The sequence below is a fragment of the Streptopelia decaocto genome (assembly GCF_964273445.1).
Source record: "Streptopelia decaocto genome assembly, chromosome: 7".
In the NCBI taxonomy this organism is placed as follows: Eukaryota; Metazoa; Chordata; class Aves; order Columbiformes; family Columbidae; genus Streptopelia; species Streptopelia decaocto.
This window is the reverse complement of record NC_138661.1, coordinates 37,604,507-37,629,540: the sequence shown is the minus strand read 5'-3', so window position 1 is coordinate 37,629,540 and position 25,034 is coordinate 37,604,507. Positions and strand designations below refer to the sequence as shown.

Sequence of the window (25,034 nt, the reverse complement as noted above, 5' to 3'; positions counted from 1 at the left end):
CCCTTTACTGGGATGCTGGAAGGCATGGCTATTGGGAATTACAAATAGTCTCCTGACTTTGCTAAGGGGAAAAAGCTTATTCTCAAAGAGTCAGAAAATGTAATGGTCAGGACACACTCTTCACCACCCTGCTTTCTTCTTCAAAAATAAACTAGGGAGAGAAAGAGAGGCAGGATCCCCCCCGCACAGGCGGCATTCCACCAATGCTGTCATCTTCCAGGTTGTGCTGCAGCCTCTGCAGCGGTTAATGTTTGGTCACTGCAGCCTTGCTGCAATACCAGAGTGCTTGAAGGGGAGTATGGCTAAAGATACAGTGAGTCATTCTCACCCCTGCGGAAATCAAAGCAACCAAGTCAGGGACAGACTGAGTGTCATGAAAAGAAATGCAGAAGCCCTCAATGTAAAGCCACATCCCTGCTCCCCCCGCATCCCCCATACCTGTTGGCTGGCGGGATCTTGCCTCTTTCAGGTAGTAGAGGGCCTTGTTGTAGTCACCCAAGTGGTAAAATGCCACTCCCGATCGATAGAGCGCCTTGAAGTTCTCACCTTCTTTCTGGAGCACTTTGAGGCAGTACTCCTTGACTCGCTCGTAATTCACCAGCTCGGCCTGGAGCAGGCAGGCTGCAAGGGATGGGGGAGACAGACAGACAGACAGACAGACAAACGTTATTGCCGTTATTTCTCCCTGCTCCTGCAATTCGTATGGGGGAAGAGAGCAGCTTAGGTGAGGGAAATGACTCAGACCCGTGATTCAGCAAGGGTGCAGTCATACGAATTGTTTGTCAAACCCGATTGTTCACAATTTAAATACCAATGTTTCTATAATTGGCATTGTAAAGTGAAGGTATTGTGTTTGCTCCAGGGGCCACTGGGAAGAGATTGAGAACATAAACATCCCTCTGCAGAGTAGGAACAGTGTATGGTCTCGTGACAGCGACTGGCTTAGTTTGTAGTAAAATTGCTTCTCAGGCTGAGGGCTGGAGCTCAGGAAACTATAAAAAGGCAGACAAACAGTCATCTGACAAATAAAAAAAAAAGATACTAAATTGGATCAAATTTTGAATTTGTCTTAATTTGTCCAAGGCTGTTAGATTTACAAATAATATGTAATTGCCTTTTATCCAGGAGGTTCTGTATGGAGTTTTGCTATAGGAAACAGCAAGAGGCTCTGCTCTGTTGAAATGGGCTGCTAACAAACCAGAGGCACCTGGAGTTGTAGTACAAGGAACAAATGTGCTCGGCTGTGTGCTTTCTGCAAAGTACTGCAATGCAAGTTCATCCTGAGAGGTCGGTTCTGCTCACTTCCTAAAGGAAAAGGTAATCATGGAGGAGAAACCACGTGCTGAGGGCTCTGTGTGCTGAAGGACAATTGTTGCATGAATGTCAAGGAGCTGAAGAAAATCCCTGCTGTGAGTTTCCCACAACTAGGAGCGAAATAAAGAGGAAAGGGCAAGATCCTTGAGACATGCTTTACAGCTCCATTTGTGGCTGACTGTAGTGCTTACTCAGTGGGCTAAACTTCATTAGGTGTAAGAATGGTTTGAGAAATGCTGACAACAATAGGACATGGTGCAGTCACGGTCTTTGGGAAAATGAAGAAAGTTGTGCTGTTCATAAGCCTACCTGGTGCTGTAACCCAAGGTAACTTTGGGAATGACAGGATTTGGGGAAGGGGGAAGGTGGGCAGGATGCTGCTGCAAGGATTAGTTCAGAGGCTGGCAATGTCAAGTGCCAGGGCATGGAGAGACATTTCCCATGGCAGGTGGTGTTACTCAGTGTGTCTCTGGCAAGGAGACTTGCTGCTCCTGGAAATCCAAGTCGTCACAGTTCAGGTATCACCAATGAACAGCCAGACTTTATTTTTTGCATAGTAACTGCAGCTAAGAGGATATGATGCTGGGTCAGGAATATGCTAGAGTTCTTGATCCCCTTCCCCTGCATCCCTAAAGTAAGCCCTGTACCCCCTCTGTACCTCACTTTACATGTCATGAGCAGGAGGTTGGCCAGGTGACCTCCAGAGATTCTTTCTGACCTATGTTAGTCCATGTCTATGATCAGTTAACGTGGACAGAATACATTCCTTACCAAAGTACACGTTTAAAGCTTAAATAGCTAACCAGGACAAACATAAACAGGCTTTTACCAGTAGAGAACTGATGGTACGGATGTGTTGAGCAAGGACTGCAGAACTATCTCCACTGCTGGTATGGTTGGCTGACTGACGCAGTAATTACAAACGAGAGCTTTGTCCCATTTGCTTTAATGATGGACTATCAATACATTTTAACAGCTCCTGCCATTAAAGTGCACAGGTATTTCAAAGGCAACTGGTTGCTCACTATTTGACTGCCAGTTAAGAAACATATATGTTTCTAAAAGCTGCATTTCCTTATCTAGAATTTGTTCCTTCCTATTTGTCAAACACTGATTTTTCTCACTCAGTTTCTAGTGGACCTTGAAATGACTGTGCCTCGTTGTCTTTTATTTTTCAAAGCTATTAAAAAGATGGCTGTGTAAATTTACTGCTGGCTTCACAGCTCTGGAAATGGGATTGCATTGTTTATCTGCTGACCAGTAGCATGCACAGCAGTGGCAGTAGCTTTCTGAACGTTGCCAATCTGATGCAGCCTTTCAGGTTCTGTGAAACTGCCTTTCAGAGCAACTGAGGGGGGTGTATTTTGGTCTCTCTGTTCATTTACTTCTTGGTATTTCCAGTCAGAGTCATAGAAATGGCTTTGTGAAAAATGACAGGCAGTCTATTCATGTATATTAACTCAGTAATTCCATATTGGACTTATTTCACGGTTTGGTTCAAAAGAAAATGAAACGTCTCCCACATCCTGCTAATCCATAAACCTAAATGGGCTTCCAGATACCCAGCTGGGTTCTTTCTGTGACTCACAGTCACAGTAAAGATTCTGCAGGGCATCCCCACTACCCGTGCAGGCAGCAGAGAGGAGTCAGTACCACACGGCCAGCAGGAGAGATGCATGTTTATCCGAACGAAGCGAGCAGATGGGTGTGCAGGAAACAGTTCTGCTGGAAGAGCTGGCCATTTGGAGAGCCAGCATTGGAAGCAGTTCTAGGAGATTAACCTGGAGGGAGTATCTCCCTTAGAAGTATTTAGAGGTGCATGCTTTCAGTTCTTGGTGGACTGAAATGATTTTAATGGACTGTGATTCAATGCAAATATTGAGGCTGTTAGTAACGCAGCTTCCAGAAATGGAAGAGACATGGAATCCTTGTACTTCCTACGTAATTCAGTCAAGGGGAAAATTGTTTTGAAAATGTGTTGTTTTCCTAAGCAGACATGCACCTCTGTCTGAGAGTGTTTATTTACCACATCAAACACCTCATCATCCTCCTTTTTGGTTCATAACAGGCCCCCAGTGAATCTTCTGAGGAACTGATCTCACTCAAAGAGACCAAATCAAGAGGTTTATCCAGCTTCTCCTCCTGCTTTCTTGAAACGGAATGGGCTTGATACCGCACAACACCATGTCTAGTAGCTTTTCAGTGATTAGAAGCGTGTCCTTTACTTGCAGGTGCAAGCCTACAGTCACCTATTCCTTGCAGGTCTCGTTGTCACTGTAATACAGCATCCAGTGGGCACATCTCTCCAGCCCAGAATATTTGGTGTCCTGCTTCCCTGCAGTGTGTGATGATTATCCATCACACTTGCTTATCATTCTCTATTTGGCAGCTGATTTATTGTGTCATCTTAAGCAATAAGTAACAATCAGTTTTTAAACCATATATGTCACATGGTGATAAAGAGTCCCTATCTCTGTAAAATATGCCATTTTGAAACTACTGGGTGAAATGTACTATGATGCGGGGGAGAAGGTTAATGCTATTAGCTCCAACGGAGGGACCCTGTCCATCTTGCTTCCCACATGACTGTTGATGTTTATGCAAGGAGACAGAAATTTGTCTCTTTTTCTTCGTAAGAGGAGTGTTAAGTCCATATTTCTAAGTTTATTTTTCTCAATCTATGCCAGCCAGTTCCATGAGTTGCATGAATTTGAGAGGCACTGTATAGATGTGGTACCAGTAGACAACTGTACTGTCAGAGCTAATTTGTGTGGCCCCGCTCAGCACTAGGTTAGGCAAAAGATTAAAGTACCTGTAGAACCAAAACACATCTACACCTTTAATGTTTCCCAGCAGCCATGGTTAGCAATGGCATGTAGTTGCTACTAAAATCCTGTCAGCTGAGGGGTTTGGATTCTACATTATTGCACCCTGAGTTGATTTTGAATTCCAGAGTACCTTTCAGGAAGATATCTAGGCTTGATGGATGCCAGCAAGAAAGGATACTTGACAGCCCTTTTCTCTCAAAAGTTAATTACTTTGTTTAAGAAATGTCACTACATTTCTCTATTGATTTGTTTGTTTGTTTACTTGCAATTACTAGCCACACTTTTGCTACCCTGAAAAGCTTCTGTTTGCTTGTTTTATCGGTACTCTGAGACTCTGATCAAGTCACTCCTTCATCTTCTCTTTATAACCTGCATAAAGAAATGCCTGAAGTCTCTTTCTAAAAAACCCCATATTTTTTCAGCTTTCCTCACTTACATGGCTGTTCTCTGAGCCCTCAAAATGATGTTCATATGAAAGGACTGTTAATTAGCATTTTATCAGAGAGACACCTTCCAAGTGAATACCTCTGCTGGTTATGCAAATAGCTCAGTTTGGCCCAAGCTTTTGGCTTCTGCTTTTGGCAGAGATAGTCCAAAAGTCTGGAAGTAGGATGTATGGGTTTTAACATGGAGATTTTGAACAACAATATCAAGAGCCTTGCCTACCTGGCAATTTTCACCAAAGGGTAAATCTGCCTGCCAGAACAATCCTCCAGACACGGTTTACACCAGCAGCAAGACTCCCGCGGAGCCAAGGCTCAGGACCTACCCATGTTGCAGAATACTTAGGAGAGTGAGCCAAGTTACTGTGCAAACAACGCTGGCATATCCCTACCCTGTGGCATGTTCCTTGGGTTCAGCACATTGTGTTAGTCATAACAGGAACTCCATTTGCTGCTGTTCGGGGCGATGAAAATGCCCCTACCCTACAGGAATATCTGGGGTTACAAGTTCGTATTTCACAAACTCCTGCCTTGTTTGCAGTTCGCTGACACTCAGGCAAGCTGGTAGCACTGCTTATTTTTCATAGAATCGTAGAATACTTTGGGTTGGTTCAAAGATCACGTAGTCCGACCCCCCTGCAATGAGCAGGGACATCTTCAACTAGAGTGGGTTGCTCAGAGCCCCGTCCAGCCTGGCCTTGAATGTTTCCAGATTTTAAGGTTTCTTGTGCCTTCCACTGCAGGAGAGAGTGAATTGCTTGTAACTTTGTTGGTCTTTTAAGTTTTTGGTCTAAAATATTCCATGGACAATGTCTGCCTTTGATGTCTGCTTTCGGAAAATGTCAGCCAAGACTGTTCAGGTATTTTTGAAAAACAGACTAGGGAAACATATCTTATTTTTCCCTTGTTAAAGATCTCTGGTGTCTGTCTCTTCAGATTTGTCTCATGCCCTCTCATTGTTTGGCTTTGCAAACTGAAATCCGGCAGATACCATTTGTGTCAGGCAGGTGCCTTCTGTTTTCCCCAGGGTAATCTATAGCTGGCCAACTGATAACCTTCTGAAAATAAAACCAGTATAGTACTGCATATTGTATTTCATAGAGATGACTTAGATTTTGATACCCAAATCCATGGAATATTTTGTTCATCCTGGGCACAATCCATTCTACAAAAAACTGAGGATTTGTAAACTTAGAGAGCATGAAAATTCTCTTACCGGGTCACTGGTTATAGGAATAAAGAAGTTCAAAAATGAAAATCAAGCTGAGAGGGGTTATCTTAGTTATGACAGACTGGCAGACATGCTTGCAAAGGGTGGAGGCTGGGGCTGAGAGCCACGTGGGGACACAGGCACAGAACTGTTGGGGTGGTGAAAGGGGAGAATGAGCAGGGAGTTGAGGTCTATTGAGGAGGCAAATTCTGGGGGGAGAAGGGGAGTTAAGAGTTTGTGACAAGGTGCTAAGGACGTAGAGACACAGTGAAGATAGCCTGAGGACCAAGAGGAACATTTACAATGGTGAAATCCAAGCACAGAAAACTCTTCTCCCTAGAAGCGTGTGAGAGCACAGCTCCTCTAGCAGAATCTAACCACAAGCACACTCCTGTTCCACACTGGCTTTTTCTCTGCCGAGTATAATCACCAGTAACTTGCAATGCCAAAAGGTAGCATTTGCTACATTGCATGGAGACTGGAGCAGGTGTCCTACGCAAGAGTTAATAGTATGTCACCACTCTTGTGTACCCATGCAAAAGGCTCTGAATTCAAACCACCTTTGTTTTCCTCCTCTTATACTCAGGGGGGAAAAAAAAAAAAAAAAAAAAGGTACCTGTATTGATTTGTTTGGTTGCAAAGCAGAGAGAAGTAGCTAAACCCATTATTGCTTAGACCTGAAGTAGATATTGTCTTTACCGCATTTATTCTTGACTTCACCACTGGAGTTTAACAGCCTATGTAGATTATTATTCCTTAGCAAGTGCTAGGTACTTAAACCACTACAAACTCAATGTCTGTTTCACAAACCGACAGTGTCATTCCCCGAAATAAACTCTGCAAAATACTTCGCTTTCTGATGTGATCTCACCCTAAGTAGCCAGCAGCTCACTTAAGATCTGTTTAAATTGCAGGAGACAGTGCACATTCTTGCTCTGTTTCCATTTTGGAAAACAGATGACTGATGCTTTGATATAACTGCTTCAGGGCTTTATTCAGACATTTGATTAAGACCTTTATATATCATTGAACAGGCTTTGTTCTCCTATCTCTTTAAGACTTGAAATAATAGGGTAGACTAGGAGAGTCTCATACTTCTGTTATTTCAGAAGGCTTGGCATCCTCTATGGCAATGCTCCTCCTCAAAAAAGAGAAAACACAATGCTAAGTTCTGGTTTAAGTGTTTGGGAAGAAAAACTATTGGAATATAACAAAACAAAAGAAACAAACAAAAATAAATGGGAGAGGGGGAAGGGAGAAGGAAAAATGCTTGTCCTGGAATAGTCAGCAATCTTCTAACCACACCACTAATGGATGTATCATTAATATCTGTGTGCTGCAGTCTGTGTAAATGGTGTTTACAAAAAGCACATGGAGCTTAGTGTCCACGGGAAGAATTAAAAGGGATACCATTACTACATGAGATTGAAATCTTCACCTGTGTGTTAATAATTTAAAATGTAATTCTAAAATAAATCAGGTATGTGTCTCATAAGATGATGCTGAAAATGTAAAGGGTTATCTTAGATTTAAAGTCATGCTGGACTTAAAACACTGTAATTTTAATGTACAGCATAAAAAGATCTGGACTACTGGGATGCTTATCCAAATTCCTCTGAAGTTGAAGTTAATGATCCTGAGTGTGCAGACTGCACAGGCTACATGTGGATGGCACAGACCGATTTTTAACCTGTGTTAAATTTTCAATCCAAACTGGCACTGAAAGGAGATGTGTGACATGCGGGGATGTAAGAAGCCTACACCAAGGGCACAGAGCAGAGGTAGCAAAGCATCCATATCTGCACAGAGCTCCATGTGTGCTGTGCTTTTCAGGAATGCAACCCAGTATTCCTCAAAATAGGATGTTTAAAGCATCATTTTTTGTTTTGGTGTGGTGGGTTTTTGTTGTTGTTGCTATTGTTGTTGTTTTTTTCAGAGAACTGTTGCAGGCAGTTTCACTCCAAGGCTGAGACACTAATTAGGATCTGCAGTTTTCAAACAATCTCTTCCATGATATATTTCTCTTCTTTCTCTACAGTCCAAGCTTGCAAACAAAGAGGATTTTCTGGCTTCTCATCAACAGAAAGCTAATTATAGACAGCTTGATAATGTCCTGCAATAATCTGATCAGCTGACTCCTAGTTCCTGGACAACCTTAATGGGATGAAAAGGGAATATCAGAATGACAGTACAACTTTCCAGCCAGTGGCTCTCATTATTCCCCTCCAGGTACCAAAAAGGCCTAAACATGCCCGTATGTTTCTGCTTGCAGGGAAAAGTGTGGAAAATTAAAATGCAAACTGTACGACAGGTTGTCTCTCTCCGTAGGGAGGGATTAATGCTAAATGAGGTGTGGATCCACAAATGTTTGGAGAGCCCAAAGAGAGCCACCTCTTCCAAGTTGCTTTCCCCTTCTTTTCAGACTGGCTCTCAATTTGTAGACAAATACCCTACTGTTCCTCCTCATCCTGCCTTCTTGGCCATGCTTTCCTTTCAATATGTAGCCTGGTCTTCTTCAGTTCTCCTTTGCTCCCAAGGCCTTCATACCTCTTCCAGAAGAAAGACCCTGACTTCAACATTTCAATTAGCTTTTCTAGGAGAGAGAGAGAGACAGCAGTAGTGACAGAAGCATGCCAATGCTTCCACCATCCTGCATGTTAGGAGGCATCCAGCAGTTCTCAAAGGAGCTGCCGGGTCCGTGTGTCAGGCTTTTTGTGGCTGGCAGCCCACCCCAAGACTCTGCCTATTGCCAACCCTTGGAGTGCATAGGGCTGATAACAAGATAAGTAACGGCTAATGTGAGCTGTCAGAACAAATCAGTTTAACTTTAGTCTGCAATAGGGTGATCAATCTTGAAGATAAAGGAGAAAGAGTAGATGTTACATATCTTGTCTTTTACACTCGTCAGATGACAAATTTTAGTGACATTTTCTTAAGCAAATTGAAGGAGAAGACTCTAAATGAATAGACTTAATTCTGTTAAAGTGAAAGACAATATTGAGTAGAGTTCTACACTGATCTGTCCTAGGCCCCATGGTATTCATTATTGCCAATAAAGACCTAAATGACAGACTGCAGAGTGCCTTGCCAATTTGCAGATAACCCCAAGATGTGAGGAGCTGGTGTATGACAGAAGACAGAGCTAGAATTCCACAGGATCCCCACAAACTGTCAGTGTCCTGATAAAGATAGGATACAATTCAACAGGGGCAAGTGAAAGGTCCTACAATCAGGCAGAAAAAACCCCGCACTGGATAAGTATAGCAGGGGAACTGTTGGTTGGAGATTAATTCTTCTGAAAAGGATCTGGGGAGTGAAGTGGATCACCAGCTGAAGTCAACAAGGCTACCCCATTAACGAAGAAAAATGCACACCAAAATGCATGAAACAAAGCAGTTTCCAAGGTGTGAAAGTACCGTGTCTCATTTTTTATACCAATCTTGAAAGAACATGTGGATAGATTCCACAGGAGTACCCTGACAATAACAGGTTGTCCACAGAAGACACAATATAAGCCCTCAAGAAGACACAGAGGGAACACTGGCTAACAGTGTTCATATATGTAAAAAGAAAAAAACAAAAACCCAAACCAACACCACCACCACAACCAAAAAAACAAGCAAAACCAACCAAACAAACAAAACAAGCCCACAAAAAAAACTGTGATGCAGAGAAGGGTTTAACCAGGATACGATCTGTTCATCTTGCACGTGGGAAGTAAGAAGAAGGCTCGCATTTCAGCTGGGAAGAACCTTCTAGCAGTGAAGAGAGTGAAGCATTAAAAGAGACTGCTTGACAAAGTTGTGAAGGATCTGAGCTTTGCAAGTGCTTAAGGACAGTTTAAGAAAATGTTACCTGGGATATGTTTTATTTATACCCTTGTACCACCCATGGGTATGGATAGAAGACTCTTGAATTGCGTTCAGTTCTGCCATGCTGTTATTGATTGGGCTGTAACACTCAGAGCATGAACAGTCCTCAGTTCTCCCATTTAGTGTAAATTCCTATCAGAAGGTCTTGCTGGAGATGTCAGAGCAACATCCTAGCCAGACACGTGAATATGTAAGCACTTAAGTGACAGCACGCGTGAATGATTTCTGCCTTTGCTGTGTGTTTATGCTCCCATATTTCAGACTTTTCTAATTTTCAAGAGTCCAATTCTTCAGAAGTGTTCGTTATTTCTAAATTATTCTTAAGCTACTTTAAGACAAGTGGTGATTTATGCTTCTTTTTTTTTTTTTTTTCCTCACAAATCCAGTGATACAGTACTGCAGTTTCAAAGGGCCAAAGCTTTCAGAAGAAAGGAATTTCAGCAAACTTTTCACCTGATCCTTAAAGCTTCTGTTTTGAAAGAGTATTTTGACCTACCAGTTCCTGCAGTTACTGATCCTTCAAAGTAAAACCAGAGGCTTACTGAAAATTCTTAGCTATGGTAATATTAAGGAAGTAGTTAAAACCTAGATGTTAAACAAAAAATAACTGTTTTCTGAAACCAAAATCTGCACCCAGCTGTGTACCAGCAAATCTTTATTCTACCAAAATGAAGAGCTTAAGGTGGAGATGATCTTCATATTACATCTTCTAATATCCATGCTCTTGGTTTTCCCAGCCAGGAGAGGTAGGAGCAAAGTCCTAGCAAAGCACGAGTAGAGTAAGAGCTTCAGTCAGCTTTTAACTACTAGACAATTTTGATCCTATGATATCCATAAATACTAGCTCCTCCTGCAGCCACATTAGAAGAGATGGAAGTACCTTCTATTTGTTTTTGCCAAGGCCGTTATTGTTGATCTGCCAGGTGAAATGCCCTAGAGGTTTCCTCCTCTCTGACTTTATATTTATCTAGTAATCTTTGATCTGTCTTTTAAAATCAGTACTCACCTAGTCCAGTCAATATGACTTTAGAAATGTTTGGCCTTCAGAGCTACTGTTCCAGTTGATATTTATTCTGCTGCCTCTTCCTTGCTGTTTGCTTTTGTTCACCTTGTGTTGCTCTATCCTCTCACTGTGCCACCTTTTCTACATCATACACTTTCTGCCTCTGCCTTCCTGCTGCTGTTGACACCCACTGGAAGCATCTGGTCTCTTGTTTTCACAAGGGAAAAGTACACAGAATTTTATCATAAATCAGCAACATCAGATGGCGACAACCATCTGGTAAGTGCCTGGAGTTCAACAGCAGTCCAACTCTAACAAGTGCTTTCAAATATTTTATGATTCTTACCAGAGTACATTACACAGTGAAATTAAGGTCTGAATGGAATGATTTTTTTTTTTTTTTTAAACCCATGTGAGACAACAAGGGGGTTTCTGTAAGTACCTTTGGACGCTTTGGAGGAACTCATGGATTTCAAGTTGCCTTCTCTACTGAACAGTAAAGCATCCTTTGCTCATAGTGGTTCAAACACTGACAGCAGTACTGTGAAATGCAGCTGGAACAGCTTGAGGGCTCTCAGATGAAGTCACTGACAGTGGTGCATGCCACAACTGTCTCAGGCTTGGCTTATTGCAGCACGTTCAATTTGGGATGAAGGCTAGCACTTCATCCTGTACCACAAACAGGGCAGGATGACATGGCTGCATAACACCTGTGTGCTGTGCCCTGTGGTGGCTCACAGTTCACCTCCCAGGACATGTGAAAGAGCTGACAATTGCAGAGTCCACTGAGGGGTGAAGAACCGTCTGTCTCTGAGGTCACCTCCTTATGTACTCATACCATGTATAACTGATAGGGACTGAAATGCTTTTGTTTTTCCCTTGAATTCTCCCTAGCTGAAAAAAAAACTCATCTGGGAAGATGGAGGGGTCAAATGGTGAGGAACATTTCTTTCATGGTCACAACAACCCCATGCAACACTACAGGCTCAGGGAAGAGTGGCTGGGAAGAGCTGCCTGGACAAAAAGGATCTGGGGGAGTTTGATGACAGACAGCTCAATATGAGCCAGCAGTGTGCCCAGGTGGCCAAAAAGGCCACCAGCATCCTGGCTTGTATCAGGAATAGTGTGGCTAGCAGAACTAGAGAAGTGATCATCCTCATGTGCTCAGCACTGGTGAGGCCTCACCTCGAATACCCTTACTACAGGAAAGACATTGAGGTGCTGGAGAGAGTACAGAGAAGGGCAATGAAGCTGGTGAATGGTTTAGAGAACAAGTGTTACAAGGAGTGGCTGAGGGAACCGGGGCTGTTTGGCCTGGAGAAAAGGAGGCTGAGGGGAGACCTTATCGCTGTCTACAACTACCTGAAAGGAGGTTGTAGCATGGAGGGGGTTGGTCTCTTCTCCCAAGTAGCAAGTGATAGGACAAGATGAAATGGCTTCAAGTTGCCCCAGGGAAGGTTTAGATTGGATATTGGGAGTAATTTCTTCACAGAAAGGGTTGTCAAGCATTGGAACAGGCTGGCCAGGGAAATGGTTGAGTCACCGTCCCTGAAGGCGCTTAAAAGACCTATAGATGAAGTTCTTACGGACATGGTTTTGTGCCGGAGTTAGGTTAATAGTTGGAATTGATGATCTTGAGGGTCTCTTCCAACCAAAATGATTCTGTAATTAATTAAAATAATAACCCGTTCACATGTTTTATCCATGTCCAGTGTAGTCCAAAACCTTTCTATTTTAATGATGTTTTGAAACAGAGAGAAACCTTTATGGCCACTGTGGAAGGGATAGAGAGGAGAACAACTGACAGAATCAAAGATCCAGAGGATGCCTGAGTCAACTGTTTTCTAACTAATTGAAGAGAAAGATGTGTAAAACAAAGCTCTCAACTTTATTTTCCTTAAAAATGCACTAACAAACATACACAGCAGAGTGGTTTGTCAGCAGCAGAGCCAACTAACCTTGTCTGTGTCAGGCTGTGTCACCTGGCTGAGCTTTGATAGACAATGTAAAGTGAGCTTAAGTGTCACCCCTTAGTACAGTTGGGCTTCTAGCATCCTTGCCTCTTCCCTGCCCTCCATTTATACAATATAAACTTGGTACCATTGAGACATCTGTCTCCATCAAATCTAGCTGGTCAATAGGTTTAAAAGTTATTGAGATCAGGCTGACAGGCACACTACTGAAAACATACTTACTTATGACTTTTTTCATTTGGAAATCAGGCTGAAAACAAATAAACCAAAGACCAGAGGGATGATTTCAGTACATGATTTGCTTAAAAAAGTCAGGGTTTGAACTGTGCAGGAACATAAGCCAGTTCTCTAATAAGATGTCTTCTCTTCAATATGAGCCACAGCAAAGTGTTTCAGGTAAAATTCCCACATTGCTCCTAAACCCTTCATTACTCACATCTGTGCAATGCATTGCTGGCAGTGGAAGAATGAGGTAGGAGTGTGTGTCTGATTAAACAGAGATCACTAGTAGAATACCTCAAGAATTAATTTCAGAATTGAGCTTGTTTAGTGTTTTGGTTGTGGGTTTGGGTTTGTTTGTTTTGTTGGGTTTTTTTTAATGTCCCTGATCTAAAAGTAGGAGTGCCCTACTGACAGTTGGAAGATACTGTCAAAGGGGATGACAATGTCATGTAAAAAGAACTACAAGACCTGGCGGACAGCAATAAAGTTATTTGGAATGGAAGTTGATAATACAAAATTCAAGACCATGCTCTTTGGGACTAATAGGAATTTCTTGTAGAATTTGTGAGCTCATGAGCTGGAAACAACCAAAGAGGAAAAGGATGCAGATATGCTAGCTGATCACAGGATGACTGAGTCATTTATGTGACATGTCTATGGAGAGGGAAATTAAAACCTTGGAGAAGTTTATTCATAAATCCTAACCAGTTAGCAGTGGTTCTCAAGCATGAAAATGTAATATTTGCTTTACAGTTTTTATCCTATCTAATGCAGCAGTGAATGTTCTGATTAGTTATATGTCTAAGCCTTCTTTTCTAACCTTATTAGGTTCTTTAGCTTCATGATACCTTCTGGCACTGTACTTCAAGTTAATCAGCCCTGGGTTTGAAAAATTATTTTGTATTCATTTATTAATTTACACTCCCCCACCATGAGAAAAGCTCCTGAGCTGCCTCAGTTCAAGCTCCATCACAGTAGTTAGAAAATCTATAAAGACAAATGAATAAATTTTCTTTGAACTTCGAGTATAGGTGAGGATCTTATGCTGCTCTGCTCTCCTTGCAACATGAATGCACTACTGTGTCTTAAGCAATTAATCACTGCAAAGCATTTAAGAGGATCATAATCCAGGATTTGAATTATGCTAGTATTAAAAAAATATGGTGGCTAAAGAAGTTGAGGCTTAACTCTGCACCACATTGTTTGAGACAATCATTGCTACAGACATGGGGCAGAGATTCTGATTTGATTCCTTTTGAAGCACTAGACAAAAGGTGCCTTTGCAGAACACTGGCTAGTGCTGACTTATGACAGTCCTCCAGAGCATCACGACAGAGTTCTTCCCTTGTGGTTCTGCTTCTGCAAGGTCAAGTTGGTGGGGGGACAATCTGTTCAAGCTCCTGTTCAGGACAATCTGTTCAAGCTCCTGTTCAGGAGAGGCTATGGCCATGGGCCCCATTTATTCTCTGAAAGACTGGACGAAACATAAATCTTTCTGCCCTCTTTCTCTCTGGCAGGCAAAGTGGGGCAGAGGAATGCAAATTCTCCCAGCTTCTTCCCTGCACTTGGTTGAAAGATTTTTCTTTGTATCATAAAGAAGCTTTTCACGTCAGGGTGAATTTGTGGATTAGATGGGGACTCTAAGGACAGCACAGCACACCAGGGGTAGAAGTTTGTTAGTCACATCAGCCCAGGAATAGCCAAAGGAAGTACTAAGTGTCTGATATAAATTTTCAAGCTCCAGACACTTCCTCTGCTTTTAATTTGCTTCTAAGAGTAAATTTCCTCTTCCACAGACTACACTGGGGAATGTGCAGCGCAAAGATACCCCGTTGCTTTTTCTGTATTCTCCTCTCCATCTGCTGCAGGTAGCAGTAAACAGCTCTGCTGCCTGGAGTCAAGCGCTAAGTCTTTCAAGTTGGAAAAGACCTAAGATAAACAGCATCCAGCTGGGCTGATCTGAAATCAGCCTTTGCATGTTAGGCTAAGCCTTACAGATACATCAGACAGGTAGCAAATTTCCACCACTGCCTGATTAGATTCTACCAAGAGGGCCATGAACCCTCTTGCTTTACAGAATAAGGTGACTTACAGCAAGATAGATACCTCACTTGAGTTTCCTCAAGTAGGAAACGAGCCGTGTAGATGTCCCGGATGTGGCCAGGCCAGAGCAACACCAGAGGCATGAAAACTGACATGTGTAATCAGGACATTGCAGGAGCTTTGTCATCAAAAATTGAGGAACACTAGTTTGGTGGCTCTTTGCAGGCTGACCCAGCTGTTCCTTTCCAGCAGCTCCCAGGCAAGTAGATCGACGGCTAGTTTAGCAGAGTTTTGCTGCCTGCCACTCCGATATGAAAGGAGTTGCTGTTGCCATCGATGCAGAACAATCTAGGTGACAGCCCCCTAAACTGGCAGCAAGTAAAGGCAATGGGCAGTGCTCCTACTAAAGAAAGAAAGGGAATACTGAGCAGTGGCTGGAAAAGTATTCGCTTTAGTAGGGCAGAGATTTGACCTGTCAAACACAGGTGTGTCAGAGAAGGAAAAATGCTGTAGCCTTGCAACCAGCGATCAGTGGCCTGCATCCTGAAAGGCTTATGCAGTAGTGTAAGGATGGTTGTTCTCTCCACCTAGGGACAGGTAGAGAGTTGCAGTTCCTGCCTTCTTGATGGTACGTATGAGTGAATAGGACTGAGATATCATGATAAAGTCAGGAGCATGGGACACAGGACTTGCCAGGCAGTTCTTTGGCAAACAGTTCTCTGGGTTCTTTGGCAAACAGTTCTCTGGGTTCTTTGGCAAACAGATCCATAACTGCCTGAGGTGCAAACAGCACGAACTGCTCTTTTTTTTTCCCCTGATGCCTGCTGGGAGGCTGTTACAGAACCATTCTGAGGTAGCGATTTACACAGCCTAAGGCTTTCAAGATGAGTATGTACTGCTAGGAGGGGCAAAGTTGTAATCATGGCTATGCAGGACATGCATGTGTTAAAATTCATGTCCCGATTGACGACTTAGCAATTTTATCAAGGTGAATGGCAAAGGGTGTGAAGATATGGCATACAGTCACATGCTTGGACATGTAGACATTGGTGCAGTGAGGTTCTCCTCCTTGTTATATGTAAATTGGTAACCGGCACCAACTGACTGGCTTCCTATAGGTTTCACAACAGAGACAGGCCTTGCAGAGAGCCAGGAAGGGAGAGAAGGTCCAACCTGAACTAATATACCACGGGCAAAATCAGCTCAAAGGAACCAGGTGCAACATGCTGCTGCAGAGCAGTGTATGAGAGCAAAGGGGAGAGAGGGCCTCGCTGGCAGAAGCCTGGAAAGGGACAAAACTTTGGGAGGTCAAAAAGTCTAATAGAGCTACGGAGAGCTGGGAGAGCCAGCAGAGGAATTCAAAGGCAAAAGGCATGGACTGCGTAAGCAGCTCCGACTCCTGTGCTCAGAAACGTGATGGGAGAACTGGGTACACGGGATGAAGCCAAGGAGAAGCAGATGGTGCTATCCAGCCTATGATCCTCCGGGCGATGGCATGTCAAGAATTTTGGACAGTGCAGAGAACGGGGTGAATTCTGAAATTAAGATTGTGACGTTAGCTATTGCCTATGAATAGTAACAGATGAGCTCTGGCATGTCAAGCTATGACAGCTAAAGATCATTGCTCCCAGCTGTCCCTTCTGCCATGGGTTACCATGGAGAGAAAACGTGACTGTGCCTAATTCATTCCCATGAATTGTCTTAGTACTGTTTCTAGCAGTGTCTGAAACTCTGAATGGCTACACTGAGACAGACTTTCTACTCCAGCCCTGCTTCAATGGCCGCCAATACCTAGGCAAGTGTGTAAGAACAGGGCAAGCTACACTGTCCTACCACCACCTCCCAACCTCATGCTAGTGAGTGTGCTGCAGCTGAAGCTGCCTCCAGCAATTCCAGCAAAGCTTCCAGAAACTGCACTGACTCTACAACCTTTGTTAAAGAGAACAGAATAGTAATGCTCCATGCCACCACAAGAAGATTTACCTGCATTCATCGATCAATGTCCTAAGCGTACTGTTTCCCATCCAAGATGCAGTGCAGGAACGAACAAAAGGAGACAGATTCCTGAGCAGTCATTAGTAACAACTTTCTGGTTAATGATAGCTAATACTGACTCTCTTCCAAAGCATTTTTAACCCTTAGTATTACTCACTGGTATGCTTGCCTGAATAAGCTGAAAACAAGATTAATAAACAGTTGTCTTCCTTCTGTATCAGTTTCCAACCCATGAAGTAAGAGAACAAAGAAGAAAATAAATAACCAGTAAATTTCTCAAAACTTCGTCATGTATTTTCTCCCTTTCTTCATTTTGTTTCCTCAGTTTCATAGTCCTTTGTTTATTATTTCCTATGAGACAGCACAATGTCAAGAAGAAACTGGGACCTGGCAATATTTAGATCTCCGCTTTTATTTTTACTGTTCCTTTCCTCACAGCAGCTCCTTTAGCAGGTCTGCATTAGATCTCATCCTTAAATCCTAATTTGAAAACTTCCGATGACCCTCCATTCTTGCAGCATCAGTTGCATTGCTCAGAGGATACTGATAAGGAATTGGGGATGTGCTACTGAACTGACAAGCAGTTCTGGGAGAAAGGCTGGAGAAACAGGTCTGGAGTTGGGTTAGAAATTTCTGGGTCTGAGCCCAAGTGAACACGAGGAAGAGAAGGACCCTCCACCTGCTGAACCATGCAGGGGTGGCCCAGCTCCCAGAAAAGGAGGTAACCATGGAGCTCATGGGTGTATTTAGCAATAGACTGGGAACCAGCTTTGATTTTGACACTAGTTTTCATTGAACCAGCTGAACCATCTTCAGCACAGCACTGGTGGAAACCTGTGGAGGTATAAGAGGCTGTTACTCATTGTGGGACTTTTGCTGGAGGAAACTTCAGGACAGCATTTCAGAAGAGGACAGAGTAAAGGTGGCAGGATGTGCTACTTAGGTTTTTACTTCGGTAAACACATTAACCACTGCTCTGTTCTTAAGGAAGCTTTTTGATTTTTGACATATCTTGCTTCAGCTCCCATGGTGAGCTGTAGCTAGACTTGGACAGATCTCAGCTCACCAAGACTGCAGCTCCTCGGGGCAGTCTGGCAAGGGGCTCTATACCATCCTGATACATTCTGTTTCAGGCAAATGGTGACAAGGTCAGCTGGGACAGGTTTCTTCTCAGGCAAAGGGAATTAAACATGTGGTAAAAGTGGCTGCAAAAAAACTCCCCCAGAGCCTGAAGTTTTGAAAAGGCTTGGGAAGAACAGTGACATATACAGAGGAAAACGCAACTCCTGCCTCAGCAAGGGAGATGCTGTCAGACGTGTATCACTTAAACCAAGTTTGGAGGCAGCTTGCTGTCCTTTCTCTCCCTCCCTCCCACCCCCTGGCATCTGGATGTATTTCCATACCATCCTCTCAATGCACAAAAAACTCTTCCCTGAACAGGGAGAATTTCGTCCTCAAAAATGCAAGGGAATAAGTAAATTCAGAGTATTTCGAAAGAGTAATTCATGACAATGGCTTCAAATCCCACTTCTTTCTTAAATACACGCCAGAGTTTGAGCCTATCACTAAAAACCCACGCAGTCACCTGTGTTTATTGTCTGCTGCAATTGCACCTACCTCGAGCAGTAATTGCATCAGGCCTGTAAAACAAGATATTCCCATGCGTGCGCTCTGGCTGGCCAGACGGATCTAAACCAAGAGCGTCGGTAAACTCTTTCCTCAGTCAGTGAAAGCACAGACCACATCCTGCTCTGCTTGCTGCTGCCTCTCTTTCCCACTGCACGACATCCTTACAGAGGGTGTTTTTTGTTGATGCAGCACATAAAAAATAACTTCACATCAAGCAACAATCCAAGACAGCTTTAACACCCACAGCACCATGTGTCCTGGTAGAGTCTGTACTTGTTAACAGCTATATACTGGGATGGGATTTTAGCAGAGACTCTTTGTGAGGAGTCCTAGTGGGTGGTCAGTGGAGGCAAGTTTTACCAGCTTTCCTAATGTTTAGTTACATTTTTACTTGGATTAAGTATTATAAGTATTTTTACTTGTGTTTCTCAGTGGGACTGCTCACCAATGTCTGTGCAACTGGTGATGTTTGGGAGTAGTACCTCTACGCTGGTCTAGAGCCTGAGGGTGCCAGGAGGCTCCTACACTGCTGGAAGGGCCATGTTTTGTGGGACTGTCACTATGACCTTTGCATAGTCATGAATGGTACCAGTGCACATTTCTGCCAGTGCAGGAGGTCAATCATCATTATCCAGGCTGACACATATCTTGGATGGCTACATTTTGTAATACTCTGTGCAGTATGTGTGCCCTCCTGCCAAGACTCCCATACTAAAGTAAACATACCTGAATGGGGATATAAGCATGTTACATTAAATTTTCATTAAGGTAATTAACAAAGCCCTACAGTACTCCTAAGAGGTCATAAATGCAGACAGATAAACTAAGGTTCAAAGAAAAAAGATTTGGGGAAGATAATACAACTGGTTGGCACAGAGAGGAAGGATTAGAAACCCAGATCCCCCAGCACCGCTCCTCGTCCCCAGCTCTCTCTCTGGTTCCGTTTCTCCTGCCAGGATTAGCTCCGGCATTTCTGTGTGCTTAGGAAAACCAACAAAGGTTTGCTTATCATGCTGCAGCATTCCCTCATGAGAAAGGCTTAAAACTATGCTTACTCTTAGCATTTTGCTGCTTTGGAATGACTAGGACTTGTTTCTCTCTGCAGAGCAGACATAGTCCTTTTGATCCTGCAAACTTTTAGGCAGTAATACTGGAATAAAATGACCATTGTGTTTAATGAGAGTAATGGTTGCATATGTAGGAGGTAAATGATCTCTTCCTGCATGCGATTCATAAAGCATTTAAGTTTCTTCTAGATCAAAGATTCTGTAGGAGTGGAAAGGAGGAGACTAAGACTTGAGGGATATTTGGCCAGTTTGCTTTTTCCGCAGGCATTCTTCATACATTCATCTTTTTTCAAAAGAGCACAAACCACTGACTTGGGGGAAACTCAGCTGAATGTACCATCAGGATGAGACTGTGGTCCCTGTTCTTTATTTTTCCATAGGGCTGAGAGAGGCAAAAAGAGGTCAAGTGACTTCTTCAAGGTCAGAGACTTATGGTGAGTCATAAAGGATGGACTGTTTGCCTTACAGCCCTGCATTCATTCCGCGAGGTTCTACGCTGCTGGTAGGCTTTTTCTTTGCCTACTCTAGCATTTCCTTGGAGCCTCGACTCTGCTGCTGCTCTTGCATCTGGTGACATTTGTCAAAGAGGCTTGTGGTAAAATGGAGGGGTATTGGCAGGCCCGTGTGAGAATGCGGCAGCGCTGGATTTTGCAGATGTGAGGGGGAGTCCCTTTAAGGCAAAACTCTTTGAGCTTAAACTGAAACCCACCTAATAGCTTGTAGAAAGAAATGCAAGCAGCATTGCCAATGGCAAGTTGTGAAAATCCTAGGCCAATTTAAAATACAGGCAAAAAAAAACCCAAACAAAAACTGAAATCACCGGCAGATTTGGGATTCTTTGAAACAGGCTAAATCGTTTAGGTTGTGGAGGTGCCACACAGCTCTAAAACAGGGGACTTCAAAAAACACACCAAATAGTGTGGGGCTCTAGTCAAACACAAGAGTTGGCCACCCCACCTCACAGTACAAGAATTGCCTGTTGAAGGTGCTCTACAACAGAGGCAGAGCTTAACATGAATCTGTGTGCACGTTTGTGCCTAAATTTACATTCTGCAAGGCAATACATACACTGACTACAGTTTAGTATTTGCCCACATATTCTTACTCATGTAATCAGTCAGATTAAAAACAAACAAGCACCAAAAAAACTAAAAACAACAACAAAAAAAAAACCCCAACAAACAGCCCAACCAACCCCAGCCTTTACCTATGAGATTGCCCCAAATTCCCTTTGGATGTATACTTCTCACCTGCTTACTGGGCTAAGTGCATATTTACCCATAGTTGATGGTCTCCTCTGACCGGTATGCTGTATCTAAACCAGCAACTCTGTGTGTGTATGTGTGTGTGTGCGCATCTACGTGATGCAAAACATCTCTGACAGGTGGATTTGTGGTGGCCACATGAAAAATGACAGTGCAAAAGCAAGGTGGGTTTCTTAAATGCTACGCTTAGAGAGTAAGCGGAGGTGCTAAAAGAACTTGATAATAAGGACACTCAGATGACAGCTGCTAATGCTACTGGGTATACATCAGAGCCAAGCAAAAAAACTGCCTGCTCTAGAATTATCATGTCCTGCTGCTATGCTCTCTGCACTATTTATCTTAAAAACAGCTCTAGGCACCCATTCAGTGCTCAGAAACAAAACTCCCTGCATCTCCCTCTCCTCCCCATATCAAATAACACTGATTTCAGCTCAAACAGTGTGTGCTCATGCCTCTACCAAAGCCCACTGTGTAAAGAAACCAGTGGCTTCTGCTGGACCACACTTAGAGAATAAAATCCCACTACTGCACTTCTTGAAGTTGCTATTAGAAAGGTATAATAATGATTATGCCAGGGGAAAGTCCCTCCCCCTTCTTCCCTTCAGACATGAATTCATAGATCCTCCTGCTAGAATGGGAGCTCTGGGACTGGGCTAGGAGTATCAACACTGCAATTCCAGTTTGACTGCACTCTCCTCTCTCCAATATGCAGGGCATTTCTTTAACATTGTGTGTAGACAGCTCAGCAGACACGCGTTAAGCTATGCATTTCTGAGACAAATCCTGCTTCCTCCTCTGTGCGTGCCATCTACTGAAAACCTGTGACAACTGGCTGTGCAAAATAACACCTTGACCTGCTGTGAGGTTATCCCAGGAAAAGCACTGCTTGCCGCTTGAGGGTTAATTAGAATCACCTCCTCTTAGGTTCACACTGGTTAAAATTAGGAAAAAATCTGTTCAAATCTAGGTTAAAGATGGAGCATGTTTCTCACACTGATTGCTACTGCTGACAAGAACAAATACAACCAACAGTGAAAATAATTCCCCACACAAACCCAAAACAGTAAATAAATTTGCTGGACAACAACCATTACATAGCACAACTCTGTCAGCAGGAGCAGACACACTTCTAGCAAGTGGAACTGTGCACTCAGCAAAGAATGCCACAGAAGCAAATCCCATCCCTTCCTCCCACTTCATTTACCTACTACCTACCACATCTCATTTGTATCTAACAGAGATATTTCCTGTGAGTAGTTTTTCAAAACCAGAAACTCACCAAGCTATCTTGTTCAGAGTATTATGGGCTCTTTGTATAACCCTGCCAATTTAAATGATACTTGCCAAACACAATGGATTTTAATAAACCCGTGAACAGAAATTTGGAGACACAAAATTACAGCTATGCAATTATGGTATCGCTCTGGAATCTCACCTGCCTCTCCCTCTATGCAATCTCAACAGGCTTTTGAAGGAAGAGTATTTGAAAACATGATGAAAGGAGGCTAAATTGTGCCTACCATTACATCCCAAAAGACATATCACATGTAACAGTTTGACATGGACTAAGACAAGATAAAATTCTGACTTGGTGTTCCAAACTGTTTGCTTTATTCTGCATCTTTTTTACCACTAGATGACAAGAAACAAAGCTAACCAACTCTGTCTAGAGAGCCAAAAGACAAGTGATCATGAGAGCTGACACACTGATTTTCACCATTTCCACCCCCAAGGATATGAAGATTACTGAGTGACCCCCCATCCTTTCGGAAAACAGCACGGCTTTATTAATGTTGTCATTTTGTCCACCTTGTTCAGGGTATGAACATCCTCACCACGTACACACCTAGGCACAAGTTTTTGCTTTAGAGATGCCTTCAGACTTGGAAAGAAAATATCCATGTGCTGCTAGGGACCAAAAAATAACCTCTGATCCTGCAGTTCTTGCATGGGTAAAGCTCCCTGAAGTCCACAGGAGTTCTGCCTCTCCAAGGACTTCACAATCGGCCCACATTATACAGGGTGTTTCAAATAGATGGACCCAATTTCAAAAGGTAGTGATTTTGTATTGGGTCCATCTTGTTGAAACACCCTGTAGTTCAACTCCTCACCCCTCCCTTCCATCTTCCTGCAGCACTTCTTCTAAACAGATGGCAGGGAGCAAAGGGAGTGATGATCAAATGTCTACTGACCACAGTGGTGACTGGTGGCCAGTTGAGAAGCCAGCACTGTATTTGCTTTCAACTTTCATTGTTAAGAGGCCAAAAAATTCTTTTTATATCTAGTACTATTCCGAGCTATTGCAGCAGTGGCCAAAGCCTTCCCCTTCCTTACATCGACTGTGGGAGAAAGAGTCTCTCTCTGTAATACTGTTAATTACAGGCACCAGAATTGGAGCTGTGGTGAAGGGACTGCAGGACATCGCGGGCTGGAGGGAAAAACACAGCATGTAATCTCGGCCAGTTCACGCGCCACAATTCCCCCAAGTCTGAGCATCATCCCACGTACGCACCGCTGCCCCACCGCCCGGCTCCCGAGGGAAGGGGACACGGGGATCAATCGGCGGCGGCTGGAGCAGCCCCGGGGAAGGGCTGTGGGGCCGCGGGGCTGCAGATGAGCCCCCGCGCGAGGAGCGGCCTGGCCGTGCGCCCCCTCCCCAGCGCTACCCAAGGCAGCGCTTGTGTGTCAAACGTGGGAACAGAAATAAAAATGGAAGGCAACGGAAGGCAAGGAGACGAAATCAACAGAGAAGAGAGGCAGCGCTCTTTAGCGGAGGGGAAGGGAAGGGCGCGCGGCGCAGGTGAGGTGGGGGGACCCCGCCGCCCCACGCCCCGCGGCCCCGCTGACCTGCCAGGCTGTTGTAGCAGTCAACCTCGATGGCCTCCACCGCCTGCCGCTGCTCCTCGCTGAGCCCGGCGGCAGCGGCGGCGGCGGTAGGGCGCTGCCCGGCCGGCTCCTGGCTCAGCAGCAGCAGCAGCGCCTTGAGCTCCAGCAGGGCGCGGTGGTACTTGCCGATGGCCTCCCGGAATTTCTTGTCCTTGTAGCACTGCGCCCCTTCGCTCTTGAAATCCAGCGCCCGCCCGATGAGCTCGCCCGGCTCCGCGCTGCCCGCCGCCGCCCGCGGCTGGGCTCCCCCCGCGGGGCCGTGCCCATCGCCCGCCCCGCGGCCGCCGGCGTTCAGCTTCCCCGCCGCCGGGCTCGCCCTCTCCATGGCCGCGGCGCCGCCCGGCTCCCGCGCCGCCCTACGCGGGCGATGCCGCGGCGCCCGCCGCCGCGCTCCCGGCCTTGCCCCCGCGCCGCTCCCCGGCTCCGCCGCTCGCTCCCATCCTCCGGCGGCCGCCGCTCCTCCTCCCCCGCCCCGCAACCCGCGGGGCGCCCGCCTCCGCCCGCCCCCGCCACCAGCCGCCCGCCGCGGGCACCGCCGCCCCCCACACCGCCGCGACCCCCGCCCAGGGCAGCGCGGAGCGGCGGGGGCGAGGCCGAGGTGCGGGTGCAGCGGCTCCGCTCTCCGCTCTCCGCGCTGGCCGGGCGAGGGGCGAGTGCATGGCCGCCCCCTCTGCTGCCCAAACTGGCCGTCCCCACAAACCCCCCGCCAGCCCTCCTCCTCTCCCTCAGACTGAGGTCCCCGCAGCCCCGGGTAGCCGAGTCCCTTCCCCTCCTTGTGCCTCACCCTCCTGCACCTTAGGGTCTCATGTCCTCTTTTACCCTCCTCACCACTATTTCCTTTCTCCCTCACCTCTCCCAGATCCCACCAGGCACTATCCCACCAGGGACCATGCACCCCCACACCAGCTCAAGGTGTGCCTCAACGCGTTTTGGTGCATATACTCCATATTACTGGGCAAACAAGCGCTGGTCAAACAAATGCCAGGGAAACAAGCCTGCTGCGTCCACTGCATCAGGGCAGCAAAGGCAAAGGCAAAGGCCTGGCAACTGCCCTGGCATCAGTCACTCACGGACTTTGATTTTCCTGAAACAGGTTTTCCCACGTGCTGCTGAAAAATGGGTCGATGCTCAATACCTGGAACATTGCGTGGTTTGGGGGTATTGGGGAATGGCTCTCCTCTTGCAGACAAATGGTGGAAGAACTGCTGTGAGCACCACGCTTTGCTTTATTAGGCCAAACACCATGTCTGCATTGTGTATTAGAGCAGTTTGATGCATTTTGGG

The 25,034-nt window shown here is 44.9% G+C and overlaps 2 protein-coding genes across 2 annotated transcripts in view; one reads left to right on the top strand and one right to left on the bottom strand.

The window, feature by feature from the left end:
* MAP3K9 (mitogen-activated protein kinase kinase kinase 9) overlaps positions 1–1,146 on the top strand; it is a 100,211-nt gene extending 99,065 nt beyond the window's left edge. Inside the window, exon 13 of the transcript XR_014184708.1 lies at positions 1,126–1,146. The gene's annotated coding sequence lies outside the window, so the exon portion shown is untranslated. The remainder of the gene's footprint in view (positions 1–1,125) is intronic.
* The window catches only part of TTC9 (tetratricopeptide repeat domain 9), a 30,147-nt gene extending 5,959 nt beyond the window's left edge, over positions 1–24,188 (bottom strand). The window contains exons 1-2 of the mRNA XM_082059314.1: positions 23,712–24,188; positions 439–621 (exon numbers count right to left, since the gene is read on the bottom strand). Of these exons, the coding sequence (XP_081915440.1) occupies positions 439–621; positions 23,712–24,075 (547 nt within the window). The 5' untranslated portion in view covers positions 24,076–24,188. The remainder of the gene's footprint in view (positions 1–438; positions 622–23,711) is intronic.
* Between the last annotated feature and the right edge of the window lie 846 nt (positions 24,189–25,034).